At 44.0% G+C, this 19,110-nt stretch overlaps 1 protein-coding gene across 6 annotated transcripts in view; it reads left to right on the top strand.

The window, feature by feature from the left end:
* slc8a3 (solute carrier family 8 member 3) overlaps positions 1–19,110 on the top strand; it is a 508,557-nt gene that overhangs the window by 438,812 nt on the left and 50,635 nt on the right. For all 6 annotated transcript variants that reach the window (XM_041214562.1, XM_041214563.1, XM_041214564.1 and 3 more), the window contains one exon: positions 6,849–6,948. In XM_041214562.1, the coding sequence (XP_041070496.1) occupies positions 6,849–6,948 (100 nt within the window). The remainder of the gene's footprint in view (positions 1–6,848; positions 6,949–19,110) is intronic.

The following is a 19,110-nucleotide window of genomic DNA, read 5'->3' on the forward strand; positions in this document are numbered from 1 at the left end:
AATCCTTTATTAGTAACTCCACAGCAAACTCGAGGTAAGGTAAAATAATAAGGTTAGTTTTATTTTACGCACACACAAAACGCGGGAAGGGGTTTCGCAACATCCACCCCGTTTTTGCATTCATACAATAAGAGAGGGATAAGGGAAAGAAAGTGGTTTAGGGCAGAGACCATGATAAAAATAAAAATTATGGTTTTACTTGAGTCCAGAGTTGAATCAAAAAGTCCAATGGTGTATTCCTACAGAGGTTAACAGGCTGAAACTTTTGCAGAGTGATCTGTTTTGCCAAAAGGGATAACTTCCACAATGGAAGAAGGCACGTAGAGAAGAATTAGTCTTTTAGGCACAGATATGGAAGCTCAGATATTCCAATAATACAGTGTAGATGAGGGCCATGTAATTTAAAACCTGGGCAAGAGCCCTAGTTCCATTGCTGCTCTGTTGATGGAAGATGGCAGACAGAGGCAGACTACTAACCTGGAGTCCTGGTTCCCCTCTGAGTTTAAACAGTGACTGAAGATCAAGTTTCGGTCAGGGTGGTTTTGGGGCGAGAAACTTAGTTCACAAGGCTCCCTTGTTAAAATCCATTGTGTTTTGGACGGGTAACTGTAGAACCATTAGCACAATGTGGACGATGAGGAGTCGCAAATAGATCTGCTTTTCACCACAGCTGGTTGGTGAAGACGTCGCGTCTACTATCCTTTGTGTTGGCTTGACTGGAATGTTTATGCAATGCAAGGAGTGTTACATTCCAGAGGTTTGATGCGTTAGCCATTGTCCATTTTAAAACTGCTCAGAAACTTCCAGAACTACCATCATGTGGTCAGCGGTGGCCATTTTATCAGTCCCACCATTTGTCCTTTTTGAAAAAACAGAATTTAAACAAGAGAAACAAATTTCTTTTAGACTTTTTCTTCTTTGTACCTTCTCGCCGGACACAATGTATGCTCTTCTACCTGTTGAAGCTCATGATTGGCATCCTGTCTGACTTCAATAGATTATTAACCCTGTGGCATCCACTCCAAACACAAAGAAGTCTTGGTTCATAGGAGGCATGGACATGCTTATAAAAACAGTAGCTTTGTTGTTATGAAGACAAATAAAGAGTGATAAAGGATAGTTCACTTGTTTATCCCAACAGCCATTTTATAATGTAAATGGTCAGGGTCTGGCACAGAGATATATATCAATAATATGCCATGTGAATGAACGGGCAGCTTTTACTCTGTCAAGGCTGCATATATTTGCTTTGTTAGAGTTTAATTTCCATTAAAATGGAAGAATCATATGAACTCATAAGAGGAAAATAAAACTGAGTTTTGTGTCCTTCCTAATGTTGGATTGATAACTAAAAGATAAGCTTCATAATGTTTAGGGGTTAAGGTGAAATATCAGAGTCTGCTTCATTTCCTCCTCTGACATTCTACTCTCCTTAACTGAAAAATGCCAATGACCACTCCTGCCCCTCTCACCACCACCCTGGTATGAAACACAGAGGTGCTAGCTGCCACGTCTGTTCTTCATATTAAACATTGGAGACAGCAGGCCGCATTTTCATCTTTGAGATGCAAATCGAAGATGGAAGATTTTCTGACATCATGATCCTGCCTCTTACCCAGCAGTGCTCGCTGACGCTATTTTCATCTGGTAGAGGCCTGAAATGGAGACGGAGGTGGGCTGATGCTGACGTGTGCAGGTTAAAAGGCCCACCTCTGTTTGCTGAGACATCGGCCCAGTTCTGGAGAATGTGATGCCCCCTTATCCTATCACCTCCCTTCACCCCCACCACAACCCCCTTACTCCCCCCTTACCCTCCCCAACCCACTCACTCTGTATCTACATTAAAAAGAACTCAAGAGCCCTATAATTAACATTTAGAAGTCTTTGGAAAAAAGCTCAAAAATATGTCAAATAACCAAATATTACTTGAACAGGCCCTTAAAAAAAACTCCATTAAAAGCTCATAAATCTGTCAAAAAAAGCTCTTATTCCCCTGTACAACTGTGTCAACAAACCCTGCTGAGCATAATCCAATAGTGGGTTGGAAGGCAACCAAACATTCTTAATGAGATTCCACTGAACAACTGTGCCATCAAACCCTCCTGAGCAGAATCCATTAGAGACTTTGAACAGCCAGCTAAGCTATCTGTCAAAGCTTCGAAACAACGAAACAAGTGACTGAGTTGTAAAAACTGAAAATAATGGGGACATTACACACAATCAGATCTGTATTTCAATATTGCACAATGCAGAATTGCATTTTGTTTAGTGGATAATGTATTGTAATGCACCTGAAGATGTGTCCACTTTTGCAGTGTTGTTCTGTCCTTTGACAGATTCCCATTTGTCAGATGTAACAGTCTGGCAGCCACATTATTTAGTAGTCATTTACCTTTTCGAAACAAAGCGTTATGATTACTCACAGTAGTTAAAACAGATATGATTTTTGCAACAGCATTTCATTATGACATGTGAAGTAGACAACACCTTTTGTATTGACCTTCCAAACGGTTCCCACCTGCAAACCATGATTCACTCATGGTTCACGACACCCTTGTGCTGGTGTGATTCATGTTGCCTACCAAAGCCCTCCATCTTCCATCAAAATTATGGAAGTTCAGAAAAGCCCACTTCTGTAATGGTGCTGCCAACGTTGGGACAGCAGCATGCAGGCTGTTGATCTGCCCTCTTATCCTGCACCAATGAAAATTGCCGCCACTAGGAATGGGGTGGAATTCTGGATTGAGGTCCTGTCCACCATTTTTAAAGCCCACCGGATGCATTTCAGCCCCAGGTAGATGGGAAAACCCAACCCAGAGGCGCTGAAATTTGGGGGCTGTCTGTGTGCCAGCAGAAGTGTGGCATTGTAGAAATTCCAGCTGCCCATGGAGAAGCCTGCTAACCTTATGCTAAATTAAATGAAGTGCATACCCCAATAAGTTGTAGTCAGAGTGGCCCACAGATCATTTCTACTCCAAAAGGGGATCAGGCCATAAATTTAAAAGTGATCAATATGTTCTGGAATTGTTTATATTAATCTTGATCACTTAGGGCCTTTGTTAGGGCCTGAATGGAACTAATCTGAGGGCTCGCTGTTTTGTTGTGTCAGATTGGAGTGGTCACATTCCTGGGAAAGCCCAGGGAACTTTCTAGACGTGCCCTGTTCACACTTACTAGTTGCACTTTTCCAAATGGGTGGAAACTTTGACTTCCACTCAAACTTTGACATACATGGTGGCACCATCCAAGCTCCTTGGCCCTCAGAATTCTGACTTCTGTGCATTGGCAATGCACTCGATCATGGTGATCCATCACGATGACCCAAGCTCTCTGTTCACTTGGCTTTTCGAGTGGGGCTGCTAAAGGGCAATTAAGGATGGGAACGCATAGTCATTATTTTTTCCCTTTCCCGGCCTAGGGATACTGAGATCAATTATAGCACCCCTTACTGTTGACCCATGTAAGACGGACAAATTCATCACAGCCAAACAAACAAACGTATGGGCTTCGAGTTGCCAGTGGTTCAATGTAAGATGGTGTGATGTAACGAGAGGTAAATCTCAAAGTTCTTTTGTAAGCTTTACCTGCGATTATTCATTTGCCTCAGGGGACTAATATTTAAAAATTCATTCGTTCATGGGAACTAAATGAATTGGACCAAGATAGGTCCTCAAATATCTCAGAAGGAGCTTTGAAATTTCAGGGGAGGTTATGTATTCATAAATGATGTGCTGGGAGTGGAACTGTAAAATTTGTCAAAATAACACAGACCCATTTCAGTATGTCAATGGCAATCATATATTAGACCCAGGCTGGGATTTTCTGGTTCCCCCAGCAGCAGGCATCGTCACAGGCAGGATGGGAAAATTTGGAGAGCGGCCTGAGTTTTGGCCGCTCTCCAAATTTTCTTGCCCCACCCGCAACAATGCCTGCTGCTGGCAGGACTGGAAAATCCCGCTCCTATTGAGCCTAACTTGGTATCAGACCTCTATTTGGGAGTTCACCTGGAGGAATGTGATCACAATACTTTAAGGTTTCAATTAGCTGGTGGAACTAAAGATATTGAAAATCTACAATTAATTCCAGATTTAAGAAGGACTAACATTAACCGAATGGCAGAGCATTTGGAACAACTGAGTTCCAGTTCAATGCGGAATATAGATGGGGAAGTTTTTTTTAAGAGCAAAGTCAAACAGGTAGAAACCACGTATGCACCCAAGAGAAGAAACTGTGGTAATCGGAAACCAAACTTGCTGACTTGTCATGCACAAAACAAACTTACTTCTTAATTAAAACAAATTATACATAACAAAGAAGTTAAAAATAACTGAAGCCACAATCAGATCAGCAAAAAAGTCAGTGGAGAAGAGTATATCGTGGGCTACTGTGGTAGTAATGGGAAAGCTCTTTCAGCTCAATGAATGACAGGATGATTACAGATTGATGATAGATTATTATGGACTGTATTAGTACAGAGGAAGATGCTCAAGAACAAGTAAGAAAGGAATCTTAGGGTATGGCAAAGTTACTAAATGAGTACTTTGCTTCACTATGCAGGATGATGAGCAACTGCGAGTATTAAATGATACTGTTGACAAAGAAAACAATTAAAATAGGTATGGATATGGCTTTTGAAAGAACAGTTTGCTTGAGTAAGGAACTGTTCCCTTAGACAGGAATCCAGAATAAGGAACTGTGCCCTTAGACTGGAATCGTGCCAATGAGGTTCCAGTTTTTTTTAAACAATTGGATAAAGCGGAATCAGGTAATTATAGGCCCATTAACATGACATCAGTGGATGGAGCATATTATCATTGACAGGGAAGGCCAGTCTCAATGTGGCTTCCAAAAAAGCATGTTGTGCTTTAGCAATTTGAAATTTTTAGAAGTCACCATGTTAGTGAATGAGGCTAACCTAGTGGACATTGTCTACCTGGACTTTGAGGAACTATTGACAAGGCACCTAACTTCAATGTAGATTCTAGAGGAATTAGTGGTAATCTGGTACAGTGGATTGATGATTGACTGAATGCCCGTAGGCAGGTCAGTTGTTGTCAGTGGATTTGGATCTGCTTGAATCCCGGCTACCAATGGTTTTCCCCACCGATCAGTACTGGGGCTTTTGCTGTTAACTGTTTTTATTAATGATCTGGACTTAGGTGTTGGGGAAATGATGCACAAGTTTGTGGATGACACCGAGATATCAGCGAGAGGACTTGACAGGATACTCTATTACCACAAGCAGATCCAGATATGCTGGGCAATTGTGCCCACATTCGGAAAATGATGGCTAATGTAAGAAGTGGTGGTAGGTAGGTGGGTAGGCCAGATGCAAACCTGCCTACAATGAAAAGACTTAAAGTCAGTGGTGGAAGAAAGTGATGAAAACAAAAAACTGCGGATGCTGGAAATCCAAAACAAAAACAGAATTACCTGGAAAAACTCAGCAGGTCTGGCAGCTTATATTTCACCCCTTCCTTGGATTCACCTAGTTCTGTTGAAGGGTCATGAGGACTCGAAATGTCAACTCTTTTCTTCTCCGCCGATGCTGCCAGACCTGCTGAGTTTTTCCAGGTAATTCTGTTTTTGTTGTGGAAGAAAGTGATTCAGGTGAATTAGCACAAGTTCCTCTACAGGCCATACCCATGCTGTAAATCTATAGCTAAAGCAAAGAGGATTCTAGAGTGTATTTGTAGTAATTGTAGGTTTGATAAACATAATCCTGTGTTGTAAAATCACATGATCTGTGTAAACTGATTAGTTAGCAGCGCAGGAAACCTCTAGGGGAAGGTTCTTCTTTAGCTATAGAGTTAGATGCACACATGTAGTTGCTGCTGCTGTCATGTAAATAAAGTTCAGTGTTTCCACCAAGAAAAGTTGCCTGGCAAATTAACTCTATAACAGTATTCATAGGACGATTCACTATAAAACAAAGCATTTCATTTTCTTCTTGGAGAATACTATGGTTATGCCTCAGTTAGAACAGTGTGCCCAGTTTTGGCCTCCTCATTCGGTAGGGCTATTGAGACTTTGAAAAGGGTACAGAGGAGTACCACGAGATTAATTCCCAATTCATAGCACCTTTGTTACTCAGAAAGGCTCAATGAGCTTGGTCTTTATCCTTCAGAGAAATGTTTGTATTTGGGGTAGTTTGATCCAGGTTTATAAAACCATGAAAGGACTAGATTGTGTTTAAAAGCCCAATTATTTCAACTGAATAGGTTGGGGAAGACATGGGATTTTGTTTACATTTTATGCAAGCTCAGAATCAGGTTGCTGATGGGTGTTTCTTTTCTCTGTGAATGGTAGACCTGTGGAACAGGTTGTCAGTTCATGCAATGAATTTGCCGATTTTGCTGTGTTCTTTCAAACTAGACTCGCATCTTTATCTGGCTGGGGTGAAGATCACCTCATATTAGAGGCAGGTATTGTGTAACATAAATCAGGCCCAGCATGATCTCTTGCACTAGTTTCAATCACCAAGAAGGATCAAAGAGGAAATTTTCCTAATTGGCCTCGGTTTTTATTTGATTTTCCAATATGGCTTTAGATAGCGTGGGAGTGTATATATTCTGATCCATAAAGCATCACATTTGGGTGGGACAAACTAGATCTTTTCTTGTCCATTATTTTTGTATGTATAAAAGCATTACCACAAAAAGAGTTTACAGTAGGTGTAACTTGCAGCACTGTGGGGCAATAGCAGGTGAACGGGACTAATTGGATAGTTCTCTCAAAGATCCAGTACAGGTACAATGGCCAAATGTCATCCTCCTGTGCTGTATGTTTCTGTGATTCTGTGATGTGCTCTTTGTCTAGTGATTTATTCTGTGTCTTTTAACTGGCAGAGCACAGTGGACAAGCTCATAAAGAAGACGAACCTTGCACTCGTGGTGGGGACACATTCCTGGCGGGATCAGTTCATGGAGGCCATCACAGTCAGTGCTGGTAAGAACTATTACCTTAAATGTATGAGTTTTGTTGGGTGTTTTTAACATGAGACATAATCTTCCTATGATCTGGATGAAAAGTCAAACCTAGGCACGGTCATGACCCACAAGGACAGCTTTCACTCCTCTTTGCTAACAAAGTAGCTTGCATATTTGGATGGATTTTGTCATTGGAGATGCTTGTTGATAGGATGTAAGTTTGATCACTTAAATTTGCAAGGTAGTGACTAAATAAAAACTCTGTTATTGGGCAGGATTTAACCACCCAATGAGGGTTTCACCCACTGGTTAGAGAACTGATGGGGAAGCCCTGCTGTTCCAAAGGGGAGGCCTGACTGAATCAAGTGCCTTTCAGGCACTTTGGTGGCCACCGCCGGGCCTTCCCCACTATTGAGGACCCCGGTGCTAGAAATTGTGCTCGCCAAGAGCTGCCGACAGTTCATTGCTGTCAGCGCCCCCTGGGGACATGGCAGTCGCTGGTAATGCACCAACCAGAGGCCCAGGATCACCAAGGGACTCCGGGCCAATGGTGAGTGAGAGCACCATGGGGGTTGCACGGTGGGGAGGGCAGGGAGGTTAGAGGCAAGGGGCAGAGGGGTGGTTTTCAACACGCTCCCCCACCTTCCTGATGTCTGGCATTGAATGCACAATAAGGAGGGGCCCATCCTGGGATCCCGCTGGCAAAGCCGACAGCATTTGTGCTGCAGCCTTCAGAAGGGGCGGGAAAGCCAGATGGCTCCCATTTAATCCCTGAGGCGCCACTAAATTGCAGTGGGCTCACCGATAACTGGTGTTAATTGGCTAATTAATGAGCTTAATTGGCATTCCGTTGCCGGCGGCTGGGAATCCTGCGTCAGCAACCTCTGCCCTCCGACTTTATCGGGGGAGGTTTTACCGCCACCAGGAGAATGAAGCGGGGTCTCTCCGCGATTATGCCATGGTTCCCGCCACATGGTCTGCCTTAAATACCGCCCTTTGAGTTGGAAAATAAAGAAGTTCTTTACAGAAAGGCTACACTGCCAGCAGTCCAGCTTTGTAGCTAACCAAACTTGTGCAATGTTAACTGACCAGTTTGTTTGAACATTTTATTTGAAGAAACTTGGCTCAGAAATACTTGTCTCTTCCAAAGCGAAAACAGAGCATTTGTGAGTTGAGTGTTTGGAAACATCAAGTAGCCATACACTTGCCACTTGCCTTTGCAACAGTTGCCTTGAAGCCTAAGTGCATCTCCGGACATCTCGCCCAAGACTATGGAATGTGTGAGTCTGTAAGAAAATGTTAGGAAACCAGCAAATTCCAGGTGGACCATTTCAAGGATCCAGTTTTACAGCCGCAGTGGAAATATTTCTCAAAATATGCTCGGGGATATAGTCCACAGCCCAAGAGTCTGCGATTGTGAAAGTGTTGCAGAGTTGATAGAAAAAAGTTTACTTTTCCCAGTTTTCTCTATAAGCTCAGGTAAAGAGGGAGGTGTGCAACAATCTTTTCACTGCCACCCCAAGGTAGTACAGTCCTGAAGCATTTTCAGCTGTTGAACCACCCAGTCAATGTGTTGAAGTTTATTTCTTCCTCTTGGTGATGTGATATGCTGACATATCTTGCAGAGGGAACCTTCCGACATAAAGACATGAAGAGAACTATAGCAAAATCAAACATGGCAAATTGTTCTGTTTGGTGAAAGTAGCCATTACATGGAGATACAAGATGAAAAATGAGGAGGTTTGTTATATGAACGTCCACACAGGCTGGTATAATTCTGGGCTGCGTTACCAGAGAAGGCCCTTTGAGAAAGACAATGGGCAGAATTTTCTGCTTGATGTGCGAGGGGGTGGGCCCCGCACGTCAGCGCGTAAAATGACGCACGGTGACGTCAGGCGAGCATCCTGATGTTACCGTGCGCCATCGCGATATTTCACTGGGCGGGCGCACGATGAAGTTCAACGCGCGCCCGCCATTAATTAACAGGCTAGTTAAGGCCCTTACTTCGACAATCGATGCCGATTTTTCAGGCACCCGTGTGGTCTTCGGGTCGGCACCTGCCCAAGGTCGCTCCTGCTCCGCCCGCCAAACAGAAAATTCAGGCCAATAAATGGTTTTACAAGAGATAAGTGGGTGTGATATGTTTTGGGTATCTGAAGCTAACAGTAATCAAAAATGGAGAGACATTTTGGAACACATGCCTTGCCCCATTCTAAAAAAATTATGTCCTTGCATTCATTGCCTCTTTTATTGAGAGCTGTGAGCATATTCTTCACATCCTAGATAAATGGAATATTAGAAATCAAAACTGTTTCATTTTCAGTAAAAAAAACCATTCCCCAGTGTACAGCACACCACTTAAACTGCACAAAACCTGGGCAAAACCGAAACAGCAGTAATTCACTGATAATTTCCAAAATGCTGAATGGGAATTGGAAATAAATCATTGATCAATATCTCTCCAGTCCAACAAGGATCTGGTTCTGGGAAATGAAGTAATTCAAGTGGACTTTTTTTTAAACACTAGGAGATCATCTAGCCAACATAATTCTTTTTAGAGTAATTATGGAAAGAGACCAGAAAATGTTCAAGGTGAACTGGCCCAACCACTGGTGCGGGCAAGCCAGTGTGTGTTGGTGCTGGTCCTCAGCCCAGATAAATGGGGAGGGTTAATGCAGGAAGGGCTGTGAAAGCACCCGCCAAACCGCCTAATAAAGCAATGATGGTTAATATGGAGGATGATCAACCAGCATTGTGGTGACCCCATGTAAGATTGGAAAAGCTGAAAAGGGAAACAAGCAAGCAATAATGCTGTGTTATAATTTGCTGCTCATTCACTGAGTAAAGGAAGAATCGCCTACCAGTCATTCCTTAACATAGATTTATTCACAAAACCCAGAGAACGTAGGCACAGAACTCCTTTTCCTTCCCTCACACAGGTGGAAACCTGTTCTTATAAGAAGGATAAGAAGAATAATACCCTAAACTTTCCCCAATTAGTAACAACTGTTCTCACTTAAAATGAGTGCATGCATTTCATTGACAGGATTATAACAACCTGCTTTCCTAGGGAAGTGCTAATTTCAGCAATTTAAGAATGGACCCACTTTGAATTCTGCTGTCCAGGATATTGTGGTAACTTGCTGGAATCCGTTTAAAATCTATTTTTTTACCGTTGCCTTAGTGGAGGGGTGTAACTGGAAGCCAGATTAATTAGGGATTTTAGGAGTTAGTATAGTAGTAAGTGGTAGACCTATGTATGTGCTTGAAACCTTTTCTTTTGTTAAAAAATGTTTAATTTAGTTTTATTTTAAAAATCTGGAGTCTTGGTGGACTTATTACTTCTGAATTCAGGGCACACATCTCGAAATAAATACAAATTGCAAAACTGTTGTGATAGCGTGATTAAGTTTCCCTGTGGATTCGATCTGCCTGACACACGTTATCTGCCGTGTCATAAGAGTTATACATGAGTAAGATGGACAGAGGAGCATGTGCGTTTCCTGTTACTGGACAGGCCATCTCATGAGGCAGGTGTAGGGAGCAACATTATAATGTTTGAAGATGATATCAAACTTGGCAACATACTGAATAATAATGTGGATATCTGTAGACTTCAGAACAATATATATATAGAATGGCGAAATAGGCAGAAGTGTACAGATGGAGTTTAATGCAATGGTGTGATGTTGGACTTTGGGAGAATTAATATGGAAAGACTGTCTAGCGCAACTTTGATTAATATAGATAAGCAGCAAAACTTTGGTGTTCAAATCCACTTAATATGAAGGACATCATCTATGTTGAGAATTTGCAAAGGTTGTGATTGGAACAGAAAAAGTTAGGAGGTGATCTAGTAGAAGTTTTCAAGATGACAAGAGGCTTTGATATGGAGGAAATCTGTTCCCTCTGGTGAGTGGATCAATTACCAAAGGCTAAAGATTTAAAATCAATTGCAAAAGATCTAGAGGGAGGATGAGGAGAAATTTCCTCACTCAGAGAGTTGTTGTAATCTGGAATGCTTGCTCCGGAAACAGGGTGGAAATTGATTCCAGAAATAGTCTGAGGGACCTGAGGAGGAGGAACTTTACAGGATTACAGACAAAAAACGTTCGTATGGGGCTAGGCATGATTGCTCTTTCAAAGAGCCAGCACAGGCACAATGGGCTGAATGGCCTCTTCCTGTGCTGTTTGTGACTCTACGATCACATAATGGGAATGCATTTTTGATGGACCACAAGGAACGTAAGTCACATTTCAAATCCATCGTCAGCTACTCCCTGGAAAGTAGAATTGCGTCAGCTCTGAACAAGAGGGTTGCTGTCACGAAAGTATAATAATTTTCATAATATTTATCTGGTTTAGTATCAAGTAGGTTTATGGAGGTTTGTGTTGTTCTGTCTGTGTGTGATTTAATTACATCTTGTAGCCAGGCAGACTGCAGGTTGAAGTTATTAAAAGAGGTAAGATGTGGAAGTGTCTTTAATTTGTTAATAAGTAAACATGGTTGGGGTCTTAGCATGTAAGATGTAAAGGGAATTTGCATTTTTAGATAGAAAGGGGGATTTGGTTTTCAAAGGGATCTCAGTCTGTTTACATATAGCCTGACAAGCAAGCTGAGGAATGTGTTTATTTTTCTCAAGGGTTATTGACAAGATATAGTGGCAACATGAAAGATTTATATTAAGAGAAAGGTAAAATTCCAAAGACACATGGACAGTGGAATTTACACATTAAAGGGGGAAGCATTTATAAAGGAGGAAGATATTGTAGGATTCAACAGAAGTGTGAGAAGCCTCCAGTATTTGTTCATTAAGCCTGCTGTCTACAGAAACCATGGCTGGGAAAAACCACTTTGAATTCTGCTGTCCAGGGTATTGTGGTAACTTGCTGGAATCCGTTTAAAATCTATTTTTTTACCGTTGCCTTAGTGGGGGGGTGGGGGGGGGGGGGGAACCGGAAGCCAGATTAATTAGGGATTTTAGGAGTTAGTATAGTAGTAATTGTAGACTTATGTATGTGCTTGAAACCTTTTCTTTTGTTAAAAAATGTTTAATTTAGTTTTATTTTAAAAATCTGGAGTCTTGGTGGACTTATTACTTCTGAATTCAGGGCACACATCTCGAAATAAATACAAATTGCAAAACTGTTGTGATAGCGTGATCAAGTTTCCCTCGTGGATTTGATCTGCCTGACACACGTTATCTGCCGTGTCATAAGAGTTGCACATGAGTAAGATGGACAGAGGATCATGTGCGTTTCCTATTACTGGACAGGCCATCTCATAAGGCAGTATGCTGGCTGACAACATGGCAGTTTCCAGGCCATACAAACATTATTAGTTATTGTTCTGACATGTTAATGCTGATTCAACTGATCCACACCCAGCATATGTAATAGGCAGCAGGATATTTTCTATGGAATTAATGATGGGCAAGTCCCAAACATGAACTACAAGGCCCATGTCAAACTATCCTGTGTGGCAGTATTTAAATTACTAAGAGCATGCTTTTGCTTGGTTTGTGGGCAGATTTAGTTTGACATGGGAACATTGTGTTAAAGAATGAAGGCTATGTTATTTGATAAATAACATTTAGGGAGAGCCCCCATTTTGTCAGAATTCAGAGTCCGAATTGACTGTCCAGGAATCGAAACAATCCTCAGATCTACTCTTCATCGCTGTCATAACATTTAAGCATTGAATTTACTCATAGGTACCAGTGTTGTAAAAATCAACATCATTTAACAGGCGAAGAAACAAAATGACAGTTCAAAATGTGAAATAAATTTGTGCATCTTCCGTTTTGTGCTTTTATTTCTTGTGCTCAAGCTCGCTGGCAAAGTTGTCATTTATTTTTCTTGCCCTCAGATCTTTGTAGCAATTTAACACAACTTAGTCATTTGCACATAAGGCCATTAACAACCAAACATGTTGGTGTGGGACTTGAGTCATATATAGGATGGACTGGGCACAGCAGATTTCCTTCCCAATAATGACATGAATGAACTAGTTTTGCATCAAACTGGCAACTTTTTTTTTATTCGTTCATGGGATGTGGGCATCTCTGGCTGGGCCAGCATTTATTACGCAGCCCTAATTGCCCTTGAGAAGGTGGTGGTGAGCTGCCATCTTGAACTGCTGGTGTCCATGTGGTATAGGTACACCCATTGTGCTGTTAGGGACTTTGACCCAGCGACAGTGAAGGAACAGTGATATATTTCCAAGTCAGGATGGTGTGCAGGGGGTGGTGTTCCCATGCATCTGCTGCCCTTCACCTTCTAGGTAGTAGTGGGTTTGGAAGGTGCTGTTGAAGGAGTCTTGGTGTGGTTACCATCTTGTGGATGGTACACAATGCTGCTACTTAATGTCGATGGTGGAGTTAGTGAACGTTGAAGGTGGTGGATGGGGTGCCAATCAAGTAAATCAATTTAACGGGTGCCATCTTCTTTAATTCCAGATTTTTTTTTAAATTGAATTCAAAATTTTGAACTGCCATGGCTGAATTTAAACTCACATTCTGTGGATTATTAGTCCAGTGACACAATCATCCTGGGTTCACGAGTAATTTTTCTGATATCTTTGAAACTGAGGCTGCTGTGTGAGAAGCGAAAGGCTCACTGGCTATCACAGTACTGTGGAACTCACAGACCTTTTCCTGAGTTTTAAAATTCTTTTTCTTAGGTTTAAAATCCTCCCTTCCAAATGTTTAAAAAAAAGAGTCAAAGGTCATTTGGTGGCCCAAGCATGTCCCTACCGTAACTTTGACGGATGCTACATCAGGATGGCTGATACCATTGAGGTCCCACCCTCCTGCCAGTAGGGTCCTCAAAGACTTTTGTAGCAGAAATTGCACCCACTCCAGGAGGAAGGTGGGAATTAGCATCTACCTCCCAGTCGGGCAATTTCTGACTGGGCTTTTGGACTTCTTAGGCAGCCAAGTACCCGTAGCAGCAGGCATACTCACTATTGCCAAGGAAATAAGGACCCCTATTCACCCCCACCCCCCATGCCCCCCCTCACCAGTCCTGACCTCAGAAGGCCTGGCAGCATCATCAATAGAGCTGGCAGAATTCCAGCAGAATTGGCTTCCACTGCTCCTGCCCAGAATTTGGGTCTCTTGCAGAATGGCACTTAGGCCGAAAGGGGTAAATTGTGAGGAGAGGGTTGCAAAGACTATGCTCGCATTCTGCTGAGGATAGAAGATTCAGGGGTCACCTAACTGAGGTGCTAAAGATGATCAAAAGGGCGAAAGCAAAAAAATAATTTCTGCTAGTGAGGGAGTCCAAAACACGGGGGGGGGGTGGTGTAACCTTAACAATAGAGCCAGGCCGTTCGGGGGTGATGTCAGGAAGCATTTATTCACATGAAGGGTGGTGGAAATCTAGAACTCTCTTCTTCAAAACGTTGTTGAGGCCGGGAGGGTCAGTTGAAAAATTCAAAAGTGAGATTGATGGATTCTTGTTAGGCAAAGGTGCTAAAGGTAACCAAACCAAGGCAGGTGAATTGAATTAAGATACAGATCAGCCATGATCTAATTGAATGGCAGCACAGGTTTGAATAGCCTATCGCTGCTGGTACGTTCCTCTTCCTCTGGACTCAGCATCTCCCATCATCACAGAAGGTGGTATTTTGTTCATGCAGGTTGTAGGCCAGACTTTCCTTTGGAGAGTGGAAAGACTATAGGGTGGATTTTACATAGGCGGCAGGGGTCCTGTCGCTGGAGTTGAAAGCAGGGGACAACCCTCTTCGGTGGGACCCGGAGCCGCCTTTTGCTGTCAGCAGCCAATTAAATGGCTGCCGTTGGGGATGCTGTCCTTGTTAAGGATGGTGGCCCACCTCCAAGAGCTGCCGACCAATCAGAGGGCCAGCAGCTCGGCAGCCTCAGCAGCGCCACTGTGAGCGGTGGCCATTCCTGGGGCTGCAGCTGGAGGATGAGGGCACATCTAGACTGTGCGCCCTTAAAGTCAGGGAAGTGGGCTCTGGGAATGCCAAGGTCAGTCAGGCAGGCCCCGGCCAGAGGTGGAGGTGCTGGGGTTCGGTGGGGGCAGGCAGTGTCGTTGCCATGGGGGTAGCTATTGGCACCCAAAGGGCCCCTTTGTGGGCCAAAGAGTCTACAAAGTGGAGGCACCACAATTTCCCCACCCGCCTTGGGTGGCTAGTAAAGTACCAGCGCAGGTTGGAAAAGGCCTTTAATTGGCTACTTAAGTAGCTCAGTTTCTCTCTGAGAGGGCGGGCTACCTGTCACCTTTCCTGCTGCTGGCACAATATCAATGGCAATGGAAAGAAGATGGGCACTCCATCTGGCACGTCCCCACACCATTTTGCCAGCCTTCCTGCTCCCAGCCTGTACCCTGAAAATTCAGTCCTACATTACAGTCCTGTAAGAGGCACTTCCCCCACATGAGTGCATCAATCCCATGATGATGAGAATTGAAAATGCATTGAGCTTGAAGACTAGCGGCAGCCTGCATGGCAGGAGAAGTGAGTGAAGAGAGTGGCCAGATTGTATAGATAGTGCTTGAGTTTTTGAGGGTGTCGGCTTTTGTATTAGGATTTCCCCTGATGACTAGGCTGAGGTAGTTATTGTATGGGAGTGAGTGAAAGCTCCATTGATAGTAGAGTGTTATGACTGCCTGGACTTCCTTTGGCCGCTCATGTGAGGTAAATGAGCCTACTATGGCAATGCACGGCAGTTCTTGGTCTCTGTCACCTTTCTCCTGGCAGCCTGTGCCACGGTCATGTGGGACATTCCACCCCCAGTGTCCTTGAGACTGTGCTTCCTTGCACTTTATGCTTGCTGACCAGCCTCTTCACAGATCCCTTGTTGCTGCTCCCATGTCTGAGACTTCAGTCCCATCGCCCCCCCCATAAATCTTTACAGTATTTAGAGCAGTAAATGGCAAGATTTCCTTTAACTGGCCCGCAGCATTTTAAAGGCTGCACCAGAGCAGTATTTTCCGCCCTCCCTCCCTTCTTCACTCTGTCCCTCCCAATGCTATTAAACTAATGAGGGGCAATTTCTTAGCATCCAGGATGCCTTTGCGTGGTTGTCGAGGGTTTTGGGAAGAAATGGTGATGGAATCTTAATGGGCAATAGAGGCACTGCATGGCAGACTGGCAGTGGGAGGAGAATCCCAGGCCATCATGTCAGGAGACTGCATTATTGGTTGACTCCTGAATCTCTGAATTCTGTTTGCCTACACAAACCTATTCCCTGCTGCTCTCACAGCGCGCCTGAGAAGTAGCCGTGAGGTGTTTTTATAAGTACAGCCCACTTTTTTGGAGGATATCAGACAGATTTTGGACCTAGACGCCTGAGCTGAATTCGACCTGACTGATCACACTGCCTTGTGAGCTGACGCTTTGTACAAATTGCTTTACAGTTTGACATTGGCAGTTTGGTGCCCGGGTCTGAGGGGAGGAATGGGTCAGGAACTTAGGATGAATCCCAGTCAAGTTTTTCATGTGAACTTGAAATGGACACCTTCAGCTCACAATTGGTTTGAAATTGGGTGGAGTTCTGTTATCCGACGTAGTTGCACACCGCATACTTTTTCCCTCTTCATTTTATGCCCTCTTTGCGCGGTACTGGCTGCTTCAAGCAGGCACAAGCGAGGACTTACCTTCGAGACTGGCTCACTAGCAGAGAGGGATCAAGCAGGACCTCTTCTAGTCACCTTGACCCCTGACCCATTTTCCAGGCTTAGGAATCATTAACCACGCAGGACGGGCTCTCCCGGAGAGAATGCACCACTGCAGAAAGGGGCTGGGGAAAAATGCAGAATTTCCTATTGGGATTGTGTCTGCAGGGGCCTGTGCTGATCCTGTCAGGCTTTTTCAGATCCCTGGAAAAATTGGGCAGGATCAGTTTGCTGTTGCAAGCTGGAAATTCCATTGAGGGAGACATCGGAAGATATATAGAAACAGGAGTGGATCATTATTGAGCCTGTTCCACCAATCAATCAGTTAGATTGAAGTTGAGCTGTATCTTAACTCCATCTACCCACCAAGGTTCCACTGCCCTTACACATCCTTGCCAAGCAAAAATATATTAATGTCATTTTTGAAATTTTTAGGTGACCTCACCTCAACAGTTTTCTTTTGGGGAAAGAATTCCAGGTTGCCACGACACCTAGTGGGAAGGAGTTGCATCCTGACGTCACTTGACAGACTGAATGCTGAGAGGATGTTTTCCCTTGAGAGGACCCTGGAATTGCGGGGGGGGGAGGTGGTGGGGGGTGGGGGGTGGGGTGGGGGGTGGGGGGGGAGACAGTTTTAAAATTAGGGGTGTCCAATTTAAGACTGAAGTGAGGAGAACTTTTTTCTCTCCGAGATTGTCAGTCTGTGGAATTCTCTTCCCCAGAGATCAGTGGATGCTGGGCCATTGAATGTATTCAAGGCTGAATTTGAAAGATTTTTAATCGACAAGGGAGTCAAGGGTTATGGTAGGCAGACAGGAAAGTGCAGTTGAGGCCGCAATCAGATCAGCCATGATCTTATCGAATGGTGGAGCAGGATGAGGGGTCGAATGGCCCACTCCTGCTCCTAATTCTTATGTTATTGTGCATCTGCTTGAATGGCCTAGTTCTAACGTTAAGGTTCTACCCCCTTGTTCTGGATTCTACCTTCCAGAGGAAATAGTTTCCCTCTATCCCTCTCCCAATTCTTTAATCATCTTAAATACCTCATTAAACATTGCTCTAGACTCAAAGGAATACAACCCAAATCTATGCAACCTGAGACTGAGTGAGATAAGGGGCAGTTTTGCATGTATTGTAGCTGAGAACAAACTCAAAGACCGGAAGTCAAAGGGACACAGTTTATTTCTTCCATGTGGGTCGTCAACTAACAAGTGGTGAGAATCCCCACTGGATTATAATTGTCCCTTGAGAAGTATCTAAGAATGTACTACAAAGTGTCAGGTTTTTACATTCTGTTAACGTGTTCAGTCCGCAGCACTCGTGCCTCTGAGTTATGGGTCAGGTCCCATTGCAGAGCACATAATTCAGGCAGGGTGACCAAACATCCCTTACTTTATGGGATTGTCCCGTATTTGCGGACACCATCCCGTGTCCCGGGCTGCATGGACACTCCCGTGTCCTGGGCTAGATGCATCTGGGACACTTTTTCTTTCCTGTAATTGGGACCTCTCACGCATGCATAGTAAATGCTCTCCCTTCCTTCCCTCCCCCCCCCCCTCCCCTCACAGCTCTGATAGAACCCCTCTGCTCTCACCTCTGCAGCAAGCTCACACTAAAACCCTCCCACGCAGCCCCGCCAAAGTGTCCCTTAAATTTCCTTGCTGAGAGCTGGTCACCCTGAATTTAGGCGACCTTTCACATGAGGTGTTAAGCCAAGTCCCCATCTTTAGGTGTTTGTTAAGTATCCCACTGCACTATTCGTAAAAGAGCAGGGAATTCAGGTGACTTAGCCAGCTCTGCTCCCTCAGCCAACATAATCACAAACGAACTGGGGTCAGTGTTAACTTCCGGCTGCAGGGCCAATCAGCAGCTTGCCCGCTCTGGGAGTGAAGAGGCCCAAAGCCATTTTGAGGCCCATTTGAATGTGACCAACAAGCTCTAGACTCAAAACAGGGAGGTGCCATTGCAGCTCAACAGATTCAGCCTGGTCCAGTAAAGGACAGCACAGAGGCTGCTGGACTGGCAGTAAGGATACAAGGGTGAGTATCAAAATCAGAGAGTGGGAGCAGTCCAGGCTGGCAGCAGTCAGTATTATTTCTGTGGGGTCTAAAATGGAAACTGGGGTTCTATAACAAATGGGGCCTGTGGCCTGAAACAGGCAAATACATGGGCTGCCCAGCGATAGGCCCCATTGAAGTGGCAATGGGTCACTTGGTGGTGCTAACGGGGATCGCCCCATTTTGGGCCCATTACTGTGCTTTGACTATCCATCCTAAACTTATCCCTTTAATTGGTCCTTCACCTAATTTGCTATTTGTGGGGCCTTAATTGCTGTCAATGTACTGAGTGACACATTTACCTGCTGAATTAAAGTGACTTGGTCACAAAACACCTCGAGATGGTCTCAGAACTTGGTGCAGCAATATGCAAGTGCAAGTTGCCACTTCAGTATCTTCATGCAGAGATGGTGGTGGTGAGTTACAGATCACTTGGGAATCTGCATTGCTGTGAAACATACACATTCACATTGTATCTGGAG

Source organism: Carcharodon carcharias, chromosome 20 (genome assembly GCF_017639515.1).
Source record: "Carcharodon carcharias isolate sCarCar2 chromosome 20, sCarCar2.pri, whole genome shotgun sequence".
NCBI classification, from domain to species: domain Eukaryota; kingdom Metazoa; phylum Chordata; class Chondrichthyes; order Lamniformes; family Lamnidae; genus Carcharodon; species Carcharodon carcharias.